The 19,423-nt window shown below is 37.9% G+C and overlaps 1 protein-coding gene across 3 annotated transcripts in view; it reads right to left on the bottom strand.

The window, feature by feature from the left end:
* Nucleotides 1–18,635, bottom strand: part of LOC112056489 (potassium voltage-gated channel protein Shal) — a 70,886-nt gene extending 52,251 nt beyond the window's left edge. For all 3 annotated transcript variants that reach the window (XM_052889279.1, XM_052889277.1, XM_052889278.1), the window contains exon 1: nucleotides 17,505–18,635. In XM_052889279.1, coding sequence (XP_052745239.1) covers nucleotides 17,505–18,619 — 1,115 coding nt within the window. In that variant the 5' untranslated portion in view covers nucleotides 18,620–18,635. The remainder of the gene's footprint in view (nucleotides 1–17,504) is intronic.
* Nucleotides 18,636–19,423: the final 788 nt, after the last annotated feature.

The raw sequence follows: 19,423 nt of genomic DNA, 5'->3' as shown, positions 1-19,423 counted from the left end.
CAGCTGGTGTTTCAAAGTTCTAATTAGCCACAATAGCTCAATGGTAAGAGCAGTCGGACTCATCACCGAGCGGTGGTGGTTCGATCCCCGCCCAGTTGGTCTATTGTAGTACCCACTCCTAATACAGTCTTTCCCGAGTAATTGGAAGAGAATGTGAATATTGGTCATATTAAAAAAAATATACGGCTTTAAAAAAAAATTTAAAATTTAGATTTTTATCGTAATCAAGTCACGCCTGTCAGCAACCAATACGTTATGCCAGCCACAAACGGTCAATTATTCTCACGTTTCTGTAGCACCCACGACTATAATTGATCGTGTGTTGGTCACTGCGTACATGACTTGTATAGTATGCCGCGTGGGTACTGCCGTTTGCTATTCAGAAACGTGAGAATAATTGACCGTCAATGGCGACCTTTAGGAGTTCTTGTCTTTTTCTGCGTTCTCAGGCAACATGCTGATGACACACAGACACAATAGACGCAAGCGAGACAATGGTTGTGGACCACACCCACTGGATGCAAGCCAACTCGCCAGCTAGCTACATTAGCTAATAACACTTGCCGGAAACTGTGAATTGTACACTAAACGCAAATGTTGATTAATTATAATGGTATACATCATCAAAGAACAACTGGAATAAATAATATATATAATTAATTTCAGATTAAAAAAAAAATATATGTACTTGACTTAAACTATTATGTATGATTGGAATACCTATATCAAAAGACTAAATACATGAATAAAATGTATATTTTTAGATTTATTGTATAAACAAAATTATATTTATAGCAAATGTGTTATAAAGACTTTTACTTACTTACTAAACGGTACTTTACCCCGCGCGGTTTTACCCGCGTGGTTCCCGTTCCCGAAGGAAAACCGAGATAATATATAACCTTCCGCGATAAATGGGCTATCTAACACTGAAAGAATTTTTCACATCGGACCGCTAGTTCCTGAGATTAGCGCGTTCAAGCAAACAAACAAACAAACCCTTCAGCTTTATAATATCAGAAGATATCACAGTAAGCACCTCACAAACAAGACTTACATAACCATTAACCATGGTATAGATTCCCCTAAGTCAAGGTCACAGGAGAAACAACGCATTCTCTGAACGTCTCCCAAATCGTATCGAATATGCTTCCTGGCGACTGGCCAAGTGACGGATAATTAGCATCATAACGGCCGGGGGCGATACTAAAAATCGTTAACTCACAGTCGACGTATTCTTTATCTATTTTACCATCGACGCAAATAGAGGTATATAGCTGTATCTGTATTTTTTATGATGTGGCATTGTAAAATATATTTATATTAATACTAAAATTTGCCGCGCGGTTTCACCCGCGTGGTTCCCGTTCCCGTAGGAATACAGGGATAAAATATAGCCTATAGCCTTCCTCGATAAATGAGCTATCTAACACTGAATTTCGTTCAATCAAGCAAACAACCTCTTCAGCTTTATAATATTAAGAATTGAAAAGATTTGAAAGTGGCAAAATTTGATTGTTTGTTTGTATGTTTTGAATAGGCTCTGGAACTAAACCGATATGAAAAATTCTTTCACTGTTGGGAAGCTGCACTATCCCTGAGTGTTATAGGCTATAGTTTTTCCCCGTAATTCTACGGGAACGGGAACTACGTGGGTGAACCCGTGCGTCGTCTGATAGTTCAAAATAATTTTTAAGTCAAAACATAGTTTGGCGGATAATCTAGTTTATTGTATAAGTATATTTATTTAGAATATAACGTTTGTGTTGAATCAGCTATCTTAGTACCCATACAGCCTAGTGGATATGACCTCTGCCTTCGATTCCGGAAGGTTCAAAAGGAAGGAAATAAAAAGGTTCAAATCCGGTCCGCACCCCCAACTTTCCAGTTATGTGCACTTTACGAAATTAAATATCGCGTCTCTCAAACGGTGAAGAAAAAACATCGTGAGGAAACCTGCATACCAGAGAATTTTCTCAATTCTCTGCATGTGTAGTCTGCCAAACCGCATTGGGCCAGCGCGGTGGACTATTGGCCTAGCCCCTCTCATTGTGAGAGGAGACTTGAGCTTAGCAGTGAGCCGAATATTGGTTGGTAATGATAAATGTCGAATATTCATTGGAAGGCTCTCTTTAGATACGTTTAACAAACAAAGACTACTATTACTATGGTTATTTTTGTTTTACGCCACCTGCTGATGTCCTTAAGTTTTCCTAAACCGAAGGTTCCCTGGAAGAAATCGCTATTTAGCGATAAGACCGCCTTTTATATGCTGATCTCTTCCTAATTTGTTTTTTATTTCACTTGTTTTTGTCTTTGTGGTGTGCAAATAAAGTATATTTATCTTATCTTATCTTAAAGAATAGGTAACTATCACCTTTAACAAAAAAAATCTAAGAAAGTTTAATTTTAAAAGTTCACATCGCATGCTTTCGCCAAGTAAACATGCTTCCTTAAGCGAGTCGACCTTACCCTTGTTTTATTTCCATACAAGCGGACATTTCCTGTTTAACGCTAAAATTAAACTGAAAACTGAATTAATTTTAATAATTAATAACTTTTACTCACGAACTGCACTGCATTAATTACATTAATGCACCGTAAATCATACAATTATTTAAGAGAAAATTGGATCGTTATATGACTTAGTAGCAGACGCCCCACTTTTTCACCCGTTTAGTTCCCGTTCCCGTGGGAGTACGAGAATAAAACATAGCCTATGATACTCACAAATAACTTCACTTGTTATTGGTAACAGAATTTTCAAAATAGGTTCTGTAAATCTAGATATTTATTTATTTATTTATTTATTTTATTTATTTATTATTCAACAAACAACACATTTAAAATAAGCCTAACCATAGTGCAACACAAACCACAGTTGGTTTTACTGTGCACTGGTTATTATTGCATAATACAATATTTAGGAACAAACAGAACATTATTAACAAACAGAAGAAGATAAATAAACAGATTAACAAACAGAAGAGGATAAATACCAAGAATAATCATTATAGGGTAGTTAAATATTACCCCCTACAATTTTCTTCTTTATAATATACTAACCTAAGCCCCGCGGATTCATCAGCGTAGTTCCCGTTCCCGTGGGAATATGGATAAAATCCTTGATACTCACAAATAATGTGGCTTTCTTTTGGTAAAAGAATTTTCAAAAGCGGTTTAATAGATCTAGAAATTACCCCATACAACACCACAAACTTTACCTCTTTATAATATTTGTAAAGATATAGATTGCTACAGCCTCAGACCTTCTATTAGGAATGACAGATCTTGACCACGTGACCAGTCGATAGCAAATGTCTATCCAATACATGTTTCTAGTTTCCGAAGCGTTAGCGATTGTAGAAAGAGAATCGACGTGCCACTTAGCTACAGGGGCTTTTTTTTTATTCTTTACAAGTTAGCCCTTGACTACAATCTCACCTGATGGTAAGTGATGATGCAGTCTAAGATGGAAGCGGGCTAACTTGTTAATAGGAGGATGAAAATCCACACCCCTTTCGGTTTCTACACGGCATCGTACCGGAACGCTAAATCGCTTGGCGGTACGTCTTTGCCGGTAGGGTGGTAACTTGCCACGGCCGAAGCCTCCCACCAGCCAGACCTGGACTAATTAAGAAAATCTCAATCTGCCCAGCCGGGGATCGAAGCCAGGACCTCCGTTTCGTAAATCCACCGCGCATACCACTGCGCCACGGAGGCCGGGGCTGGTTCTATAGAAGGTAATTTGTCTGAGGCTACATCCCGCTACAGTAATTTATGTACTCGTAACAAGGTAGTATACATAGGGGTATGAACCCCTATGTATACTACCTTGCCCGCAGGCTGATGAACTGCGAGTAAACTAATTATATGTGCTATTAGGAGATTATGTTACGGAGCGACGATATTTTATACGATAGATAGAGCACAACGAAATTGACTCAAACAAATAATACCTAAATATTGTCTACAATGTCGAGTTGTGTGTTTAGGAAGTGTAAGAACCTAAAGTGTATATATTTTTTTCTTTTTTAATTCTTTACAAGTTAGCCCTTGACAACAATTTCACTTGATGGTAAGTGATGATGCAGTCTTAAATGGAAGCGGGCTAACTTGTTAGGAGGAGGATGAAAATCCACACCCCTTTTTGGTTTCTACACGATATCGTACCGGAACGCTAAATCGCTTGGCGGTACGTCTTTGTCGGTAGGGTGGTAACTAGCCACGGCCGAAGCCTCCCACCAGCCAGATCTGGACCAATTATGAAAATCTCAATCAGCCCAGCCGGGGATCGAACTCAGGACCTCCGTTTTGTAAATCACCGCGCATACCACTGCGCCACGGAGGCCGAAAAACACAAATATATAATGTAAGTAAACACAAAATTGTGCATGTGTGTGTCGCTAAATTCGGATCACTTTATGCGGTGATTTTGTTGACACGTAACCTCAGACTAAATACATAAGGACTAGTATCACACCCAAATTCACAAACAAAATTTTCTGTCATTTTCTAAGGAAAAGATTAGCTTAGATTTCATACATATCTTATACTAAACTAGCAGTTTTTGTTAGTTTTTTACACCATTTAACTACACAAAAAGGTATTCTTGCGGAGGTTTTTAACCGAAGGACACGATTGTAAACTATGAAACATCGATTCTATAGAGACAGTGTTTATAATCGCATAAGATCGTTGATCATATACTTTGACAGAAAAATAATGTCTTGCGAGGCAGGTCTTTATCTAATTAGTCTGAGCACGTAACATATCTTTGCTAATATTATAAAGCAGAAAATTTTATTTGTTTGATTGAACGCGCTAATCTCTGGAACTACTGGTCCGATTTGAAAAACTTTTTCAGTGTTAGATAGCCCATTTATCGAGACAGGCTACAGGCTATATATTATCCCCGTATTCCTTCGGGAACGGGAACCACGCGGATGAAACCGAGCGGCGTCAGCTAGTCTATAGTATAAAATAATCATTGCCTGTGGTAGAGGACTTTGGTTCTTCTGCGGATATCCTCATTTTTGATTCGATCACGCAGAGAAACTCCAAGCATAGCTCGCTCCATCGTCCGCTGAGTGACTTTGAACCTTCTTATGAACTATACTCTCATCACTAGCAACGCACTGTTCGAAGACTTTCGTCTTCAGGCACTGAGGAATTATGAATGCAAAGATCGCTCGATCGTGATGTTTGGAAGTCTATACAAGAGGCATATGTCCATCAGTGGACGTCCATCGGCTGATAATGATGATGATGGCAGGGGAATGAGCTTTCAGCGTTCATAAATGAGGTAAGTCTGGCTTGGCAACTTCATTCGTAACACTCCTGATGGTCCGTGAGGGCCGGGGGGCGTGTAGCGATGAATAAAAAACCCACGACGATTTCACACTCGCGCATCCTTGCCCCCCGTCGCCCGCATATTATTGGAGTGTTATCAACGAACTTGCCAGACAATAGCAGGCTCTTAGTTCAAAGAAATGTTGAGTTTTTGGTTGTATAACATGTTTACCTATACAAGTTTCTAGGTCGCGCTATTTAGGACAAAGGATGTGACAGACAGACTGTCGCCTGCCTTTTACGAGCTTCAATACGATTCGGAGATAAACAAACAATCTAAAGTATTGTTATACTCAGTCCTGGATTAGCCTATAAGCTATTTATGCAATTGCTTACGGCATCTCGTCTAGGGCATCAAAGACGACCGAGAAAAAAATTTAAACGCTTCGAAGACCAAAAAACGTTAAATCATGTTGTTCAAACCCCATCTGGCATGGGATAAGTGCCAAAACATATCAACCCAAAGAATCAAACATACATATTATACGTCTACGATATGTATACCTATACTCGGTGTCCCGTAAATAATATATTAAATGGTAGATACACCACTTAATTATCTAAAACTAATTTAAATAGTTTTCAAAAAAGACCATATAGAAAGTTTTCCTTGGGGACCCCATCACTGACGGATTTACTTAATAGAAATTGTTTTGCACCTTTTGTATTTTTTTTTGTATTATTTCATTTTATAATATTAAATTCCTAGGTTATTAACCGACTTCCAAAAAGGAGGAGGTTCTACGTTCGGCTGTATGTATGTTTTTTTTTTTTTTTTTTTTTTTTATGTATGTCCAGCGATAATTCCGTCATTTGTGGACCGATTTTGAAAATTCTTTTTTTGTTTTGAAGGGTTTGATTCCAGGGTGGTCCCATTTTTTTCATGTCAGGATCTGATGATGGCAACTTTCGAAAATCGTAGGGACGGCTAGTGCGTTTGTTAATGTTTCCATAAGGTAACTTAAACCACTACAATTTTATGAAGGTCTGGAGTTGGTCTGTTGATGAAGCCGAAAAACAGACGATGGAACTCGTCAACGATTTACAGCAGGTACCTTTTGTTTGGGCTAGATTTATTTGTATTGATGAGAACTTTCCACGTAGATGGGTTGTGACCGTATTGAGGGTCTGATGATGAAGACGAAGGACAGTTAAGAGAACTCTTCAACGGTTCCCAGTAGCTACCTTGTGTTTGGACTTGATAAATTTGCATTGATGAGAACTTTCTTCTAGATGGGTTGTGACTGTATTAGGGGTCTGGTGACGAAGATGAAGGAGAGTTAAGGGAACTCCTCGACGGTTCACAGTAGCTACCTTTGTTGGGACTTTATGAATTTGTATTGCTGAGAACTTTCCACCTAGATGGGTTGTGACTGAATTAAGGGTCTGGTATTGAAGACGAAGGACAATGAAGAGAACTTCTCGAAGGTTATTAGTATCAGTTTTGGTTACACTCAGTAGGTGTGCTAACACTAAAAATTAAAAAAATAAAAATTTTAATAAAAAAATTCAACCGACTTCCAACTCAAAAATTAGCCTAAACTAAAAAGCAAAAAATAACATCTTACCTATGTGCTACCTTCTGATCAGTTTGAAGGCGGTGCCAATCCAGTGTCATGTTTTAATTAAAGCCGTTTCTGAAAGAACCACAGAAATTTTGTAATTTAAACGGCTTAAATTAAAACATCACTGGCTTGGCACCGCCTTCAAACAGATCAGAAGGTAGCACATAGGTAAGATGTTATTTTTTGCTTTTTAGTTTAGGCTAATTTTTGAGTTGGAAGTCGGTTGAATTTTTTTATTAAAATTTTTTTTTAATTATCTTATTAAAATTAGATTTAGCAATTACTTTTAAAAAATAACTAGAATAATGAGCGTCAACTCGCCAACAAACTGCCTGTATAGTTTGGCGAGAGTATCGATATGCAAAATAATTGTTATATCTTATCAATAAAATAAATTAAAAAAAAAAAAAAAGTTTTCTATAATCCGAAAAAAAATATATAAAAATTGTTCACCCTAGGAAATTTTTTGATAATAATAAGGTGTATCTACCATTTGCGTTTTATCCATTAATTACAGGACAGCCTCTATATATTTTTTTATTATTATGGTTTCAGCTGCGTAGTTCCCGTTCCCGCAGGAATATGTGTTTTAAATATAGCCTACAGCACTCGAGGATAGTGTTGTTTCCCACCAGTGAAAAATTTTTTCAAATCGGTTCAGTAGTTTCAGAGCCTATTCAATGCAAACAAACAAACAATCAAATCTTTCCCCTATAAAAAAATATAAAAGTAAAAATATGGATTTAAAAGAGACATTAAATTGTTAGATTTAGTGTCGATTTTTATCCTATTCCTAACACATTAGCACTCTTCCACCTTAAATTGCACCATCACTTACCATCAGGTGAGATCAAGGGCTAACTTATAGCAGCCTGAATTGACAAAGAACCCGTAATATGCCGAGGAAAACATGAAAAAAATACACTATACACTTAGACGGTTGAGGGTCTGGATCCTTAAAACCTGCTACCTCCCAATGTCACCACGGTCCCAACTCTATAATAATGGGGATGATGACTAGGTTTAAATATATTGATTTTTATGATACATTCGGGTAAATAAGGTCAATGTTAACTAATTTATACTTAAAAAGCAAAGATTATCTGGATATTTGCAAAATAAATAAGATTATAAAATTTCAAAATCTATTAATTTTTTTTTATCGTAATTAGATGAAAATTCATACAGTTTTAGCTTCCTTATATTAAATGTGACATTTTTCAATAAATGAACTATAAACATAAACGCACAAATAACAAAGATATTAGTAATTTTGTTTGAACGCCCATACAAACCTAACGATCAGCGAGCCAACGACGTCACTAAATCGTGCCATTTTGTATGGAGCGTTTTTCAGGGATCCGCGGCAGCGCGGCAAATCTGACCCTTTAAATCCATGTAGCTCCGAAAATAATGATCGCAGATACTCTGTTACTTTTACAAAATTGCTTTGCTAATAGTATACTCTTAATTTATATACAATTTAAAAAACTGTCATCATCCCTTACTAACTTATGGTAGTAGCATGAGCTGACAAACTTTCAGCTTTTATAAAGGCGAAGATCTGGTGTTCACAGGCTCTCCGTCTATCAGAGAGCATGTTAAGCCATGTAATCTCTCTTTGGTCTATTTTTTATATATCGGATACAATTAATATAAGTAAATCCCTCTATCCGTCAACAAAGGCGAACCCTTGATCGGACGTTGATAAATCTGACCTTTTGTGGTATGTACTATATTGTATAAGTCATTAATGTGGCCCTACACGGCTTAGCGATGTTTGATTGTGCTTCAGAAAGGCTTTATTTCATGGGAATGACCGTCCAAAGCTATGGCTACATAGTATATTGGTAGAGGTAAAGTATTTAAGGGGGTAATCTCTAGATACCCCCTTAATATTTTATATTAATAGATATATTGAACCTATTTTAAAAATTCTTTTACCACTAGAAAACCACGTTATATGTGGTGTCCTAGGCTATATTTAATCTCCGTATTCTCATGGGAACAGGAGCTACGTGGGAGGAACCATAGGGTGTTGGCTAGGACCTACGATATACGATATACACGACCTACGATATACTATATATACACGACCTACGATATACGATATACACGACCTACGATATACTATATATACGTCCTACGATATACTATATATACGACCTACGATATACTATATATACGACCTACGATATACGATATACACGACCTACGATATACTATATATACGACCTACGATATACGATATACACGACCTACGATATACGATATACACGACCTACGATATACTATATATACGACCTACGATATACGATATACACGACCTACGATATACGATATACACGACCTACGATATACTATATATACGACCTACGATATACTATATATACGACCTACGATATACGATATACACGACCTACGATATACGATATACACGACCTACGATATACTATATATACGACCTACGATATACTATATATACGACCTACGATATACGATATACACGACCTACGATATACTATATATACGTCCTACGATATACTATATATACGACCTACGATATACGATATACACGACCTACGATATACGATATACACGACCTACGATATACTATATATACGACCTACGATATACTATATATACGACCTACGATATACTATATATACGACCTACGATATACTATATATACGTCCTACGATATACTATATATACGACCTACGATATACGATATATACGACCTACTATAGAATAGCTACTATAACAATGTGCATTGGATTAGCGTGATAGGACTAATGGTCTATGATCCGTTATTAAAAAAATATTATTATAAAAACAAAAAACCCGACTGCTTAATGGACTGAATCACAATCTATACAAATATTATTTGTTCGTTTGTTTGGTTGGTTGAACGTGCTAATCTCAGGAACTACTGGTCCGATTTGATAAATTCTTTCAGTCTTAGATAGCCCATTTGTCAAGGCTAGGTCGAAGTATAGGCTATATATTATCCCCGTATTCCTACGGGGAACCACGCGAGTGAAACCGCGCGGCGTGGTGGACTATTGGCATAACCCCTCTCATTCTGAGAGGAGACTCGACTTCAACGATGAGCCGAAAATGGGTTGATACATACATAATAAACTTACGAATAGTAACGCCAGCTTCTATTTAAAACTCGTATTATTTTATTACGGAAGTCAAAAAAAGTTCCAATTATTTTTTTTAGTAGAGTAGTAAACACATACTACGTACAACACTAAAATATTTTTATAGGATGTAAACAAGTGCAAATGAAAATGTCGAAACAATTTTCTGTGTCGTGGAAAATTCGCAGCTATATTTCGAGCTAGCGAAATTTTCATGCGAACACGAGAAATCGTAAAAGTTTGACAAAAAGTTGGTAGTGTTGCAATTACAGATTCGTTACGTAACTAAAGTTAAAAAGCAATTTGCACACTATTCCGTTTTTTTAAGGAATATTTGCTATCTTTTAAATTTGAGTAGCTAGCAGATGCCTGCGATTTCGTCCGCCTGGAAAACCTTTACTTTTATATGTTGTATAATCTAATAATTATAGTGCATCCTCCTCCTTGCGTTGTATACCTACCTCACTAGCTGACGCCGCGCGATTTCATCCGCGTGGTTCTCGTTCCCGTAGGAATACGTTGATAATATATAAAAATAATAATAATATTATATTATTATTATCACTTACCATCAGGTGGGATTGTAGTCAAGGGTGAATGACCTTTCGCATTTATATATTAAGATTTTCAATAACTTTGTTTATTATTGAATAGGTACATATAGTAGGATTAAAATATTAATAGTATTATAAAAAAAGAATTTTCACTTTCTGAAATACAAAACTGTTTGGGCCAAATTTGCCGCCCTCTACAATGCGCCGCCCTCTCAGACCAATTATAGAAGGACCTGTATCGCACTTACAGTCACGAACAAAATTGTCTGTCATTTTCTGAGGAAAACGAGCTTAGATTTGGTATATATCTTATTCTAAACTAGAAGTTTTTGTCTGTTTTTTACACAATTCAATCACACAAAAAGGTATTTTTACGGAGCTCTTTAACCGACAAACACGATTACAACTATTTAAAATCGATTCTATAGAGACAGTTTTTATAATCGCATTAGATCGTTGATCATATACTTTGACAGAAAAGTAACGTCTAGCGAGGCAGGTCCTATACAATAATTGGTCTGAGGCCGCCCTAGGCAGTAGCCTACTTCCACCACTGGTAAAAAATATAAAAAAAGACCCAAAGTAAGAGTACTCACAATGAACCACTACATTATTTATTTATGTTGAGTAAATACTTTTCTTCACTCCTCCCCACTCGAATGTGAATATTTAAAAATGCTGAAACACTTCATTATTCATTTCTGCCCAATGAACAGTATTGTCGATTCGAAAAAATCTTTTGAAGGTTTATTCGAGTAAAAGATATTTTTTGTACGCAGGTACTTTGATTTTATTATTTGCCAATTTATAATTTTTTCAGCTGCTCTTTTGTGTTTTGCCCATTTCTTTGTTTTAGACTTTTTGGGATTAAATTTTGAGTGGCATGTTGGTTGTACCTAAGAGCTCTGCCTCATTAAGACGCCATGGCGACGTCGCCGGCTTCGTATCCGAACAGTTAATATTGAAATGTATGGTACCTAGCTCACATGGCGATGGCAACGTCGCCAAAATGGAAGCGTGGCCACGTGCTACAGGTCTCTACGTGGCTTCTGGATTCTCTGGCGGCTTGGCGACGTTGCCACTATAATGTACACGCTTAACTGTACACCGCTTACTCAGCCGCCATTTTGGACGCTTGCTTGAAATATAGTACCTAGTTGATGTTGTAAATACTATATGTATAATATGTAGTTTCGATACTGAAAAATTTATAATAGAAATTCAAAACCGTCCTTGTATATGGGATAGTTCATCTAATGAGTGTTCTGATCGTAACTTCGTATTTTCGTAAATCTACCACTTCGGCTTCGACCTGATATAAAAGGATGAATCTATAGTTTCTTTTTTTTCTATTTTTCTACGACGTAGATAACAAAGAAGTGCGATTTATTCTACGTCCATTCCTGACGATGTAAACGAACTGACTGTCGAGACACCATGGCAACTCGATTTGGCGACCTTCGGATGCTAAAAGTAGCCAGACCTGCGCCGCTGGCGACGTCGCCATGGCGTCTTAATGAGGCAGAGCTCTTAGGGTGCCCGGTTTCGATGTTTGACAAATCTGCTTGTTAAATATGACTTCATCATTAAGCAATGTTGGACAAACAAAGCCGCAAACTATCTAATTGTTTATCAAACACGTCTTTGTATATACTAGTCTATGTCTATACTAATATTATAAAGAGGTAAATTTTGTAGTGTTACAGGGGGGTAATCTTTGGATGTACTGAACCGATTCTTTTACCACTAGAAACCAACGTTATTTGTGAGTGTCACAGGCTATATTTATCCTCGTCTTCACACGGGAACAGAAACTACGCGAGTGAGACCAGGTGAAACCGCGGGGTGTCGCTTAGTTCTTAATATCCTACTAATATTATAAACGCGAAAGTTTGTATGGATGTTTGTTACTCTATAACGCCGCTACTACTCGAGCGATTTAGCTGAAATTTGGAATGGAAATAGATTTTACTCTGGATTAACACATAGGCTACTTTTTATCCCGAAAAAATCCATGGTTTCACGAGATTTGCGAAAACTGATGATTTTGATGATATGAATGTTTGTTACTCTTTCACGCCTCAACTACTGAACCGAATTAGCTGAAATTTGGTATTAAGATATATTATATGCCTGGATTAACACAAAGACTATTTTTTATCCCGGAAAGATCCATGGTTCCCGAGAGATTTGTGAAAAACTAAGCGTCCGCTAGTACTTATTCTAAATGACGCATGTTTCATTCATTATTCTTAATCTGCCAGCCTATTAACCTAATCTGCAAACTACCTATAAAAAAGCACAACTATTTCCGCGTCAGAATAGTTTGATTGATGAGCATCTGAGTTGGCGCTGAAAGAGTTCGTCGGTGATCCCCCACAGTCCACGTGTTACGAATATTTGAGATTCCCTCACGTTCTGTAGTGAGACGCGTTTGCATCCATCCGATACGATATCGGTTACAATAATTTATTTTCTATCTGGTCCAGTTATGCAGATTCAATTTTTTTTTATTCTTTACAAGTTAAACTCGACTACTATCGTGGTAAGTGATGATGCAATCTAAGATGGAAGCGGACTAACTTGTTAGGAGGAGTATCAAAATCCAGACTCCTTTCGGTTTCTACACGAAACGCTAAATCGCTTGGCGTCTTTGCCGGTAGGGTGATAACTGGCCACGGCCGAAGTCTCCCACCAGTCAACAAATTTCAAAGAGGTGAACAGCGTTTGGAAATCTCCGCAACATCTTATCATCTAAAATTTTTCAGTGCCTGAAAAAAGTCTTCGAACGGTCCGTGTTGTCTTACCTACAGATCCGAGACTTAGTTGATTACTATGAAAGTTGAGCTTCATAAGAAGACAATCAAAAGAATCACACAGTGAGCGATGGAGCGAGCAATGCTTATATTCTCTGCGCTCTCAATCAACAACTATCCATCATTAACAACCTATACTCGGCTTACTTTTAAGCACGAGTATCCTCTCAGAATGAGAGAGGTTAGGCTAATCCACTGCTCTGGCTCCACTAAGATAGCAGACACGTAGATAATTTGGCAATTCTCAAGTGTGCAAGGTACGTTCTCGGAATCGAAGGCAAAGGTATTCACTGGACTATCACGGCTCTTTGAGGTAACTATACTAATGAATATTAAAGGAGAGTCGTTAAAATAGACTATTATCAAACAATACTGTAAAATTATATATTTTTAACAAAATAAAAAACTAAATTAATAAAAATAAAATTTCAATAAAAAAAGTATATTAATCGGATCGCACAGTGTAAAAAAGTGTCCATAGCACGTGAGTTGCGATAAATCTTCGCCTCACGACATTGATGTAAACATGCTTAGTTTCTCGTATACGTACGTTCATTTGCATTCATGCAATATCACACTAATATTATAAAGGCGAAAGGTTGTTGTGTATGTGTGAATGTTTGTTACTCCTTAACGCCACAACTAATGAACTGATTTGATTGAAATGAAGATAGATTAGGTACACTCTGGATTATCAAGAAGTGTATTTCATCCCGGATGAAAAAGTAGTGTATAAAGGCAGTATGAGGTTTTCTTAATTGGCCCTCGTCTGGCTGGTGGGGCTTCGGCCGTGGCTAATTACCGGTAAAGGCGTACCGCCAAGTGATTTAGCGTTCCAGTACGTTGTCGTGTAGAAACCGAAAGGGGTATGGATTTTCATCCTACTTCTAACAAGTTAGCCTGTCGTTTTATATTACATCATCACTAACCATCAGGTGAGATTGTAGTCAAGGCCTAACCTGTAAAGAATAAAAAAAAATTCACGCGAACGAAGTCGCTGGCGTTTGCCAGTAAAATATCCATCCTTAATCTTACACTAGCTGATGCCGCGCGGTTTCACCCGCGTCGTTTCTGGTCCCGTGTAAATACCAGGATAATATATAGCACATAGCCTTCCTCGATAAATGGGCTATCTAACACTGAAAGAATTTTTCAAATCGGACCAGTAGTTCCTGAGATTAGCGCATTCAATCAAACAAATAAACAAACTCTTCAGCTTTATAATATTATCCCCGTATTCCCGGGAATGGGAATCACGCGGATGAAGCCTTGCAGTGTCAGCTAGTGATAAATATCAGCCGGGTGTCATTCGATTTGGACATGAATAATTGTAATAAAAAATTTGCAACTTTCGCAAAATTGCATTGTCATACTTAAACGATTCTAAAAAACAAAAAAGAGGGAATTCCTAAGAATCCCCCTCCCTCCCCTTCTCCGCTTGTGTGTCCCTGCTCAGCCAAATTTGGTTTATTTCTACTAGAGCAGCTTTAAATAGAACTTTCTGAAGTTCTAGGAGGTCTATAAGCATAACCTGCTTGTTTTATGATTTAGTGATTTAGTAAATAACAAATACAAATAAACGAAATATAACTAAACAACAAATAAAAAGCGATTTGATATGTTTAAAATAAAAGATAAAAGAACGAAATCATCTCAGTTTCAAATAACAAATTCAAATAAATGAAATAGAACGAAACAAATATACAACGTGAAATAATAAACAAAACAAGCTAAACGTGCCTCGATTCATTTTATGTCCAAATAAAATGGCAACATCGCAATTTTCCGCCCGACGAAAAGAGTTTACGTGCCAACGTACGTTTACAAATGGAAAGGCAATTAAAACCTGTATGCAGCATCAATATTTCACGCTTTAAACCCTTTATGGAGGGAAATCTTCGACGCCATGACACTAATTTACGCGCGTAAATGTTTAATGGCGTCGACAGGTGTTAGGTCTATACTTTATGGTCGACAAAATTTTTATTTACTTTAGAATGAGAATGGTGGCCTGACATGCCATATATCCTTCATTTTAGGAAGGCTTAGGAGCTACAGATCTTCAATTTTAACTGTATAGTTTTATCTAATCGAACTCTATTATTGGCTACTGTAATTATCTATGGTAGGAGCACTGTCTGCCATATTTTGACACACCTTCAGCTTTATTTACAACCGTGACATCGTCCGCGTGGAATTCAGTTTTTTACAAATCCCGCGGAAACCATGGATTTTTCCGGGATGGAAAGTATCTTATTTGTTAATTCAGAGTAAAATCTATTTCCATTCCAAATTTCAGCTAAATCGCTTTAGTAGCTGCAGCGTAAAAGAGGAACAAACATACTTACACACAAACTTTCGCTTTTATAATATTAGTGTGATTAGTGTGATAGTCTGATAGTGTGATTTGTACAATAAAAATAAAAAAAGAACAAACACTAAGACAGAAACATTACAAGGAAGAAGTAGAAGATTGAAAAGCAAAAGGCGGTATTATCGTTTCCAGGCAATCTTAGGTTTTGGAAAATGTGGAAACAGGAGAATGCCATAGAATGTGGTATGTCTGAGTATCGCATGCTCTTAGTTCACTTGAGTACATTATTGTTTGGAGGCCACTTTCGATGTAAATTACATATACACGAGGAACTTTGTAGGGAGGACACGTGTAGTTGTATAATTCGTTTGTCCTATAGCAGTTAGAATTCTATTTTTTTTTTTAATTCAAAATTCATTTATTTCAAGTAGGCTCAGTTTACAAGCACTTTTGGTACGTCAGTTGACTATTTATAAAGATTCTACCACCGGTTCGGAAGGCTGGTTATGCTGAGAAGAAACCGGCAAGAAACACTACAGTTGCTTTTTTAAAAAATATTATAATTTACTATTGATGATAACATTACAATTTCTTATAGTTTTACTTCCTGTGTGAAGGTGGAAGCTGATTCAATGGCCTCCAAGCATCTTTATCATCTTTAATGGCAAGTTAACTCTTTGTAATGACAAGGACACGATAGGATAAAAAGGCCAAAAAAGAGATAGTTGGAGTATGTGACAGAGGACACGTGTAAAAAAGTAGATGTTATGTTGATGAATGATAGAACCGAATGGAAGAGATTGACATATTTTGCCAATTATGTGGGTTAAGGCAAATAAGATAATGATGAATGACAACTTACCTCTTGATTGATTGTAATAGGTACATTTTACATTAAAATCAGTGACGTGCACAAAGTTAACTACCCTAGTTAACTTTGTGCGCGCCACTGATTGCTGAGGCACTAAAAATTCCTTCTCCAATTTAGCTGATTATGAGTCTTAAGGAAGTGTATTTTTGCATCTATGAAGTGCACACCACTAATGACACGGACTAAAACACGTAGGTAAGTTAATATATAAACATACAAATATAGCTGCTGCTATTTTATATTAATTGGCGCAGTCGGTAGGAAAGGATATCGGAAAAATCATTACTTACTTAAGTTTCTTCTTTATGCTTTAAACTAATGTGAAATGAACATCAAACCACTTATTTTAGAACGATTCTCTCTGAGGATGAGATATGGATTCAAGTTCTCAATAGATCAACGATTTTTGCTTAAACTGAGTTAGAATCCTTAGCCAGTCAGTACTTAAATTATGTGGCTATATAAGTAGTCTTCTATCTTAGTAGTTCTAGTAATCTGAGTTTTAGTACCGATACATTATTCCATTTACTTTGACAGAAATCCTGGAATCGTATAAATTCCAAAAACATTGGAATAGGCAGGCGATTAACGATTATGTTTTATTGAATTCGATTCAATTAGGACAAAGTTTAAACTGTTGATATTTTTATAAATAAACCAAGGAAAATTAGAAGTAAGTTGTCCTTTATAAAATAAAAAAGCAATACCTTAAATCAGGGCAACAATGTCGGATGAATCGATGTTAATAGGTAGGTATCTACCCAGGTATAGGATAGGTACAAAATTGACCGATTCGCCGCATTACTATGCACGCCGCTGAATATTTAATGTCGAAGCTATATTCCAACGCTGTTGCATAAGTAAGATTAAGGTCAATACTCACCCAAGTGTAGTCATGGTGACTATGGTGTACCAGAAGGCGGCTGGAATGGATGTGAAGTTGGTGTCCTGCTCATTCTTCTCCGCGTAGAACATCACTGTCGCGAATATTATGATGGCCATTGCGAGAGAGAACACGAGAAACCCTAACTCGCTGGCGCAAGACTTGAGCGTGTACCCGAGGATTCGCAGACCCTGCGAGTGACGCGAGAATTTAAATATACGGAACACTCTGAACACTCTTAAGGTCACGAAGGCTCCCGACACGTCGTCATTGTCGGTGATCCCCAATCCGATGTAGTACGGCAGGATTGCCACAACGTCTATGATGGACATGACGGAACGCACGAACTTGCAGCGGTCCGGCGCTGCGAACAGTCGCAAGAGGTATTCAGCAGTGAAAATCATCACGCAAGCAGTGTCCAGGCAGAAGAAAACTATTTTGTATCTCTCTCCACAAGGCAGGGTCCCCGCCCGACCGGGTCTGTGCCCACAGGGCACTGTTTCGACAACGTTAGCCATCACCGAGACGGCGATGAAGAATCCTGTCACATAGTAAAATACTAGGGCGGCAGTTGAAGTGTGGGGGTTTTCAAACGCCCGCCACATCTTCTGCCGCAAGTCTGTCAACTGGGGCAGACTCTGGTCGCCCGCTTCACTGAGCTTATCGTCCATGAGCCTTTCAGCATTCTCGCGTTTTCTGTCCCTGTAGTCTTCATAACAACAATCGCCTATAACATCTGGTAGGATACCGAAAAACGCGAGCTCCTCGTCGTAGCCAGTCAAGCATTCGTGTTTGGGGTAGTGCAGTTTACCAGTCCTGTAGTAATTGAGTATGTGTCTGAATATGTCAGGGTCTCTGTCGAAGAAGTATTCGCGACTGTCCTCGTCGTAGAAGAACTCCCTCTCCGTGGAGCCGAGGAGCGAGTCGGGGTACTTTTCGAGGGTGTTGCGCCAGGTCTCGAAGCGGCGGCCGGAGACGTTGATGAGGAGTTTCTCGTCCTCGGCTCGCCGCCGGTCCTTGGGTACAGGCGGCGGAGGGAGCGGGTGCGTGGCGATGGGCACCCAGCCGATAGCTGCGGCGCGCGCGAACGGCAGCCATGCGGCGACGGACGCCATAGCGTGCTCTCGGCGCCACCGTCGCCGCTGTACTGGCTGCGAGCGCACTTCGCCCCCCGCGCGGCTCTATTTCTAGCCGCCCGCCCAGATGGCGTGGTGTTGCCGCGTTATGAACTAAAATAAACCAATATCCACTATATCGCAGTCTGCAGACGTTTTAAGTTTTATTGCGAAGTCTAGTGATTTATGATGTACGTTAAAACCGAAGATTGTTTATGAAATTATTCATTCCCCGAACTGTGGCATTGTTACGCGTGTTGCGTGCTTATGGCGAGCCAATAAAATATGCACTTGCGTGAATTGTTGTGTATACTGCGCCCACGACTTTTGCGTCTCGTAAAGCTTACTTTACAATGGATATGGTGATTTTTAAAATTGGTGACTGCTACTGGTTTTATGAACTTATTATAACAGTCAACTAAAGAGACTGCTTGTTTTCACTGTATATCAGAGCTTCCCAAACTTTTTTTTCTCATAGACCACTTTCAAAATTTTGCTGGTACTGGTGGACCGTCTGCTACATTTCTACATTAAAATCTTGACTTCCGAACAAGTGATAGGATCAGAACAAATGGACAGATCTGACGTTTCAAACATGCTTGTAAACTAGACTTAGTTTGAAATAAATTAATTTGGATTTTTTTTAATTTTTACAAGTCGACAAAACATTAACACCTGGACCACTTTGGGAATCAATGCTGTAGATCATTCTGCACACAGTCAATTTCATTTTCTTTTTTAACATTACAATTTTGTCATTAAAATACCCAATATAGCTCGCATAAATTTTAATCAGTCTATCGG

This window comes from Bicyclus anynana, chromosome 25 (genome assembly GCF_947172395.1).
Source record: "Bicyclus anynana chromosome 25, ilBicAnyn1.1, whole genome shotgun sequence".
NCBI lineage: Eukaryota > Metazoa > Arthropoda > Insecta > Lepidoptera > Nymphalidae > Bicyclus > Bicyclus anynana.
This window is presented reverse-complemented; position numbering and strand designations above follow the sequence as displayed.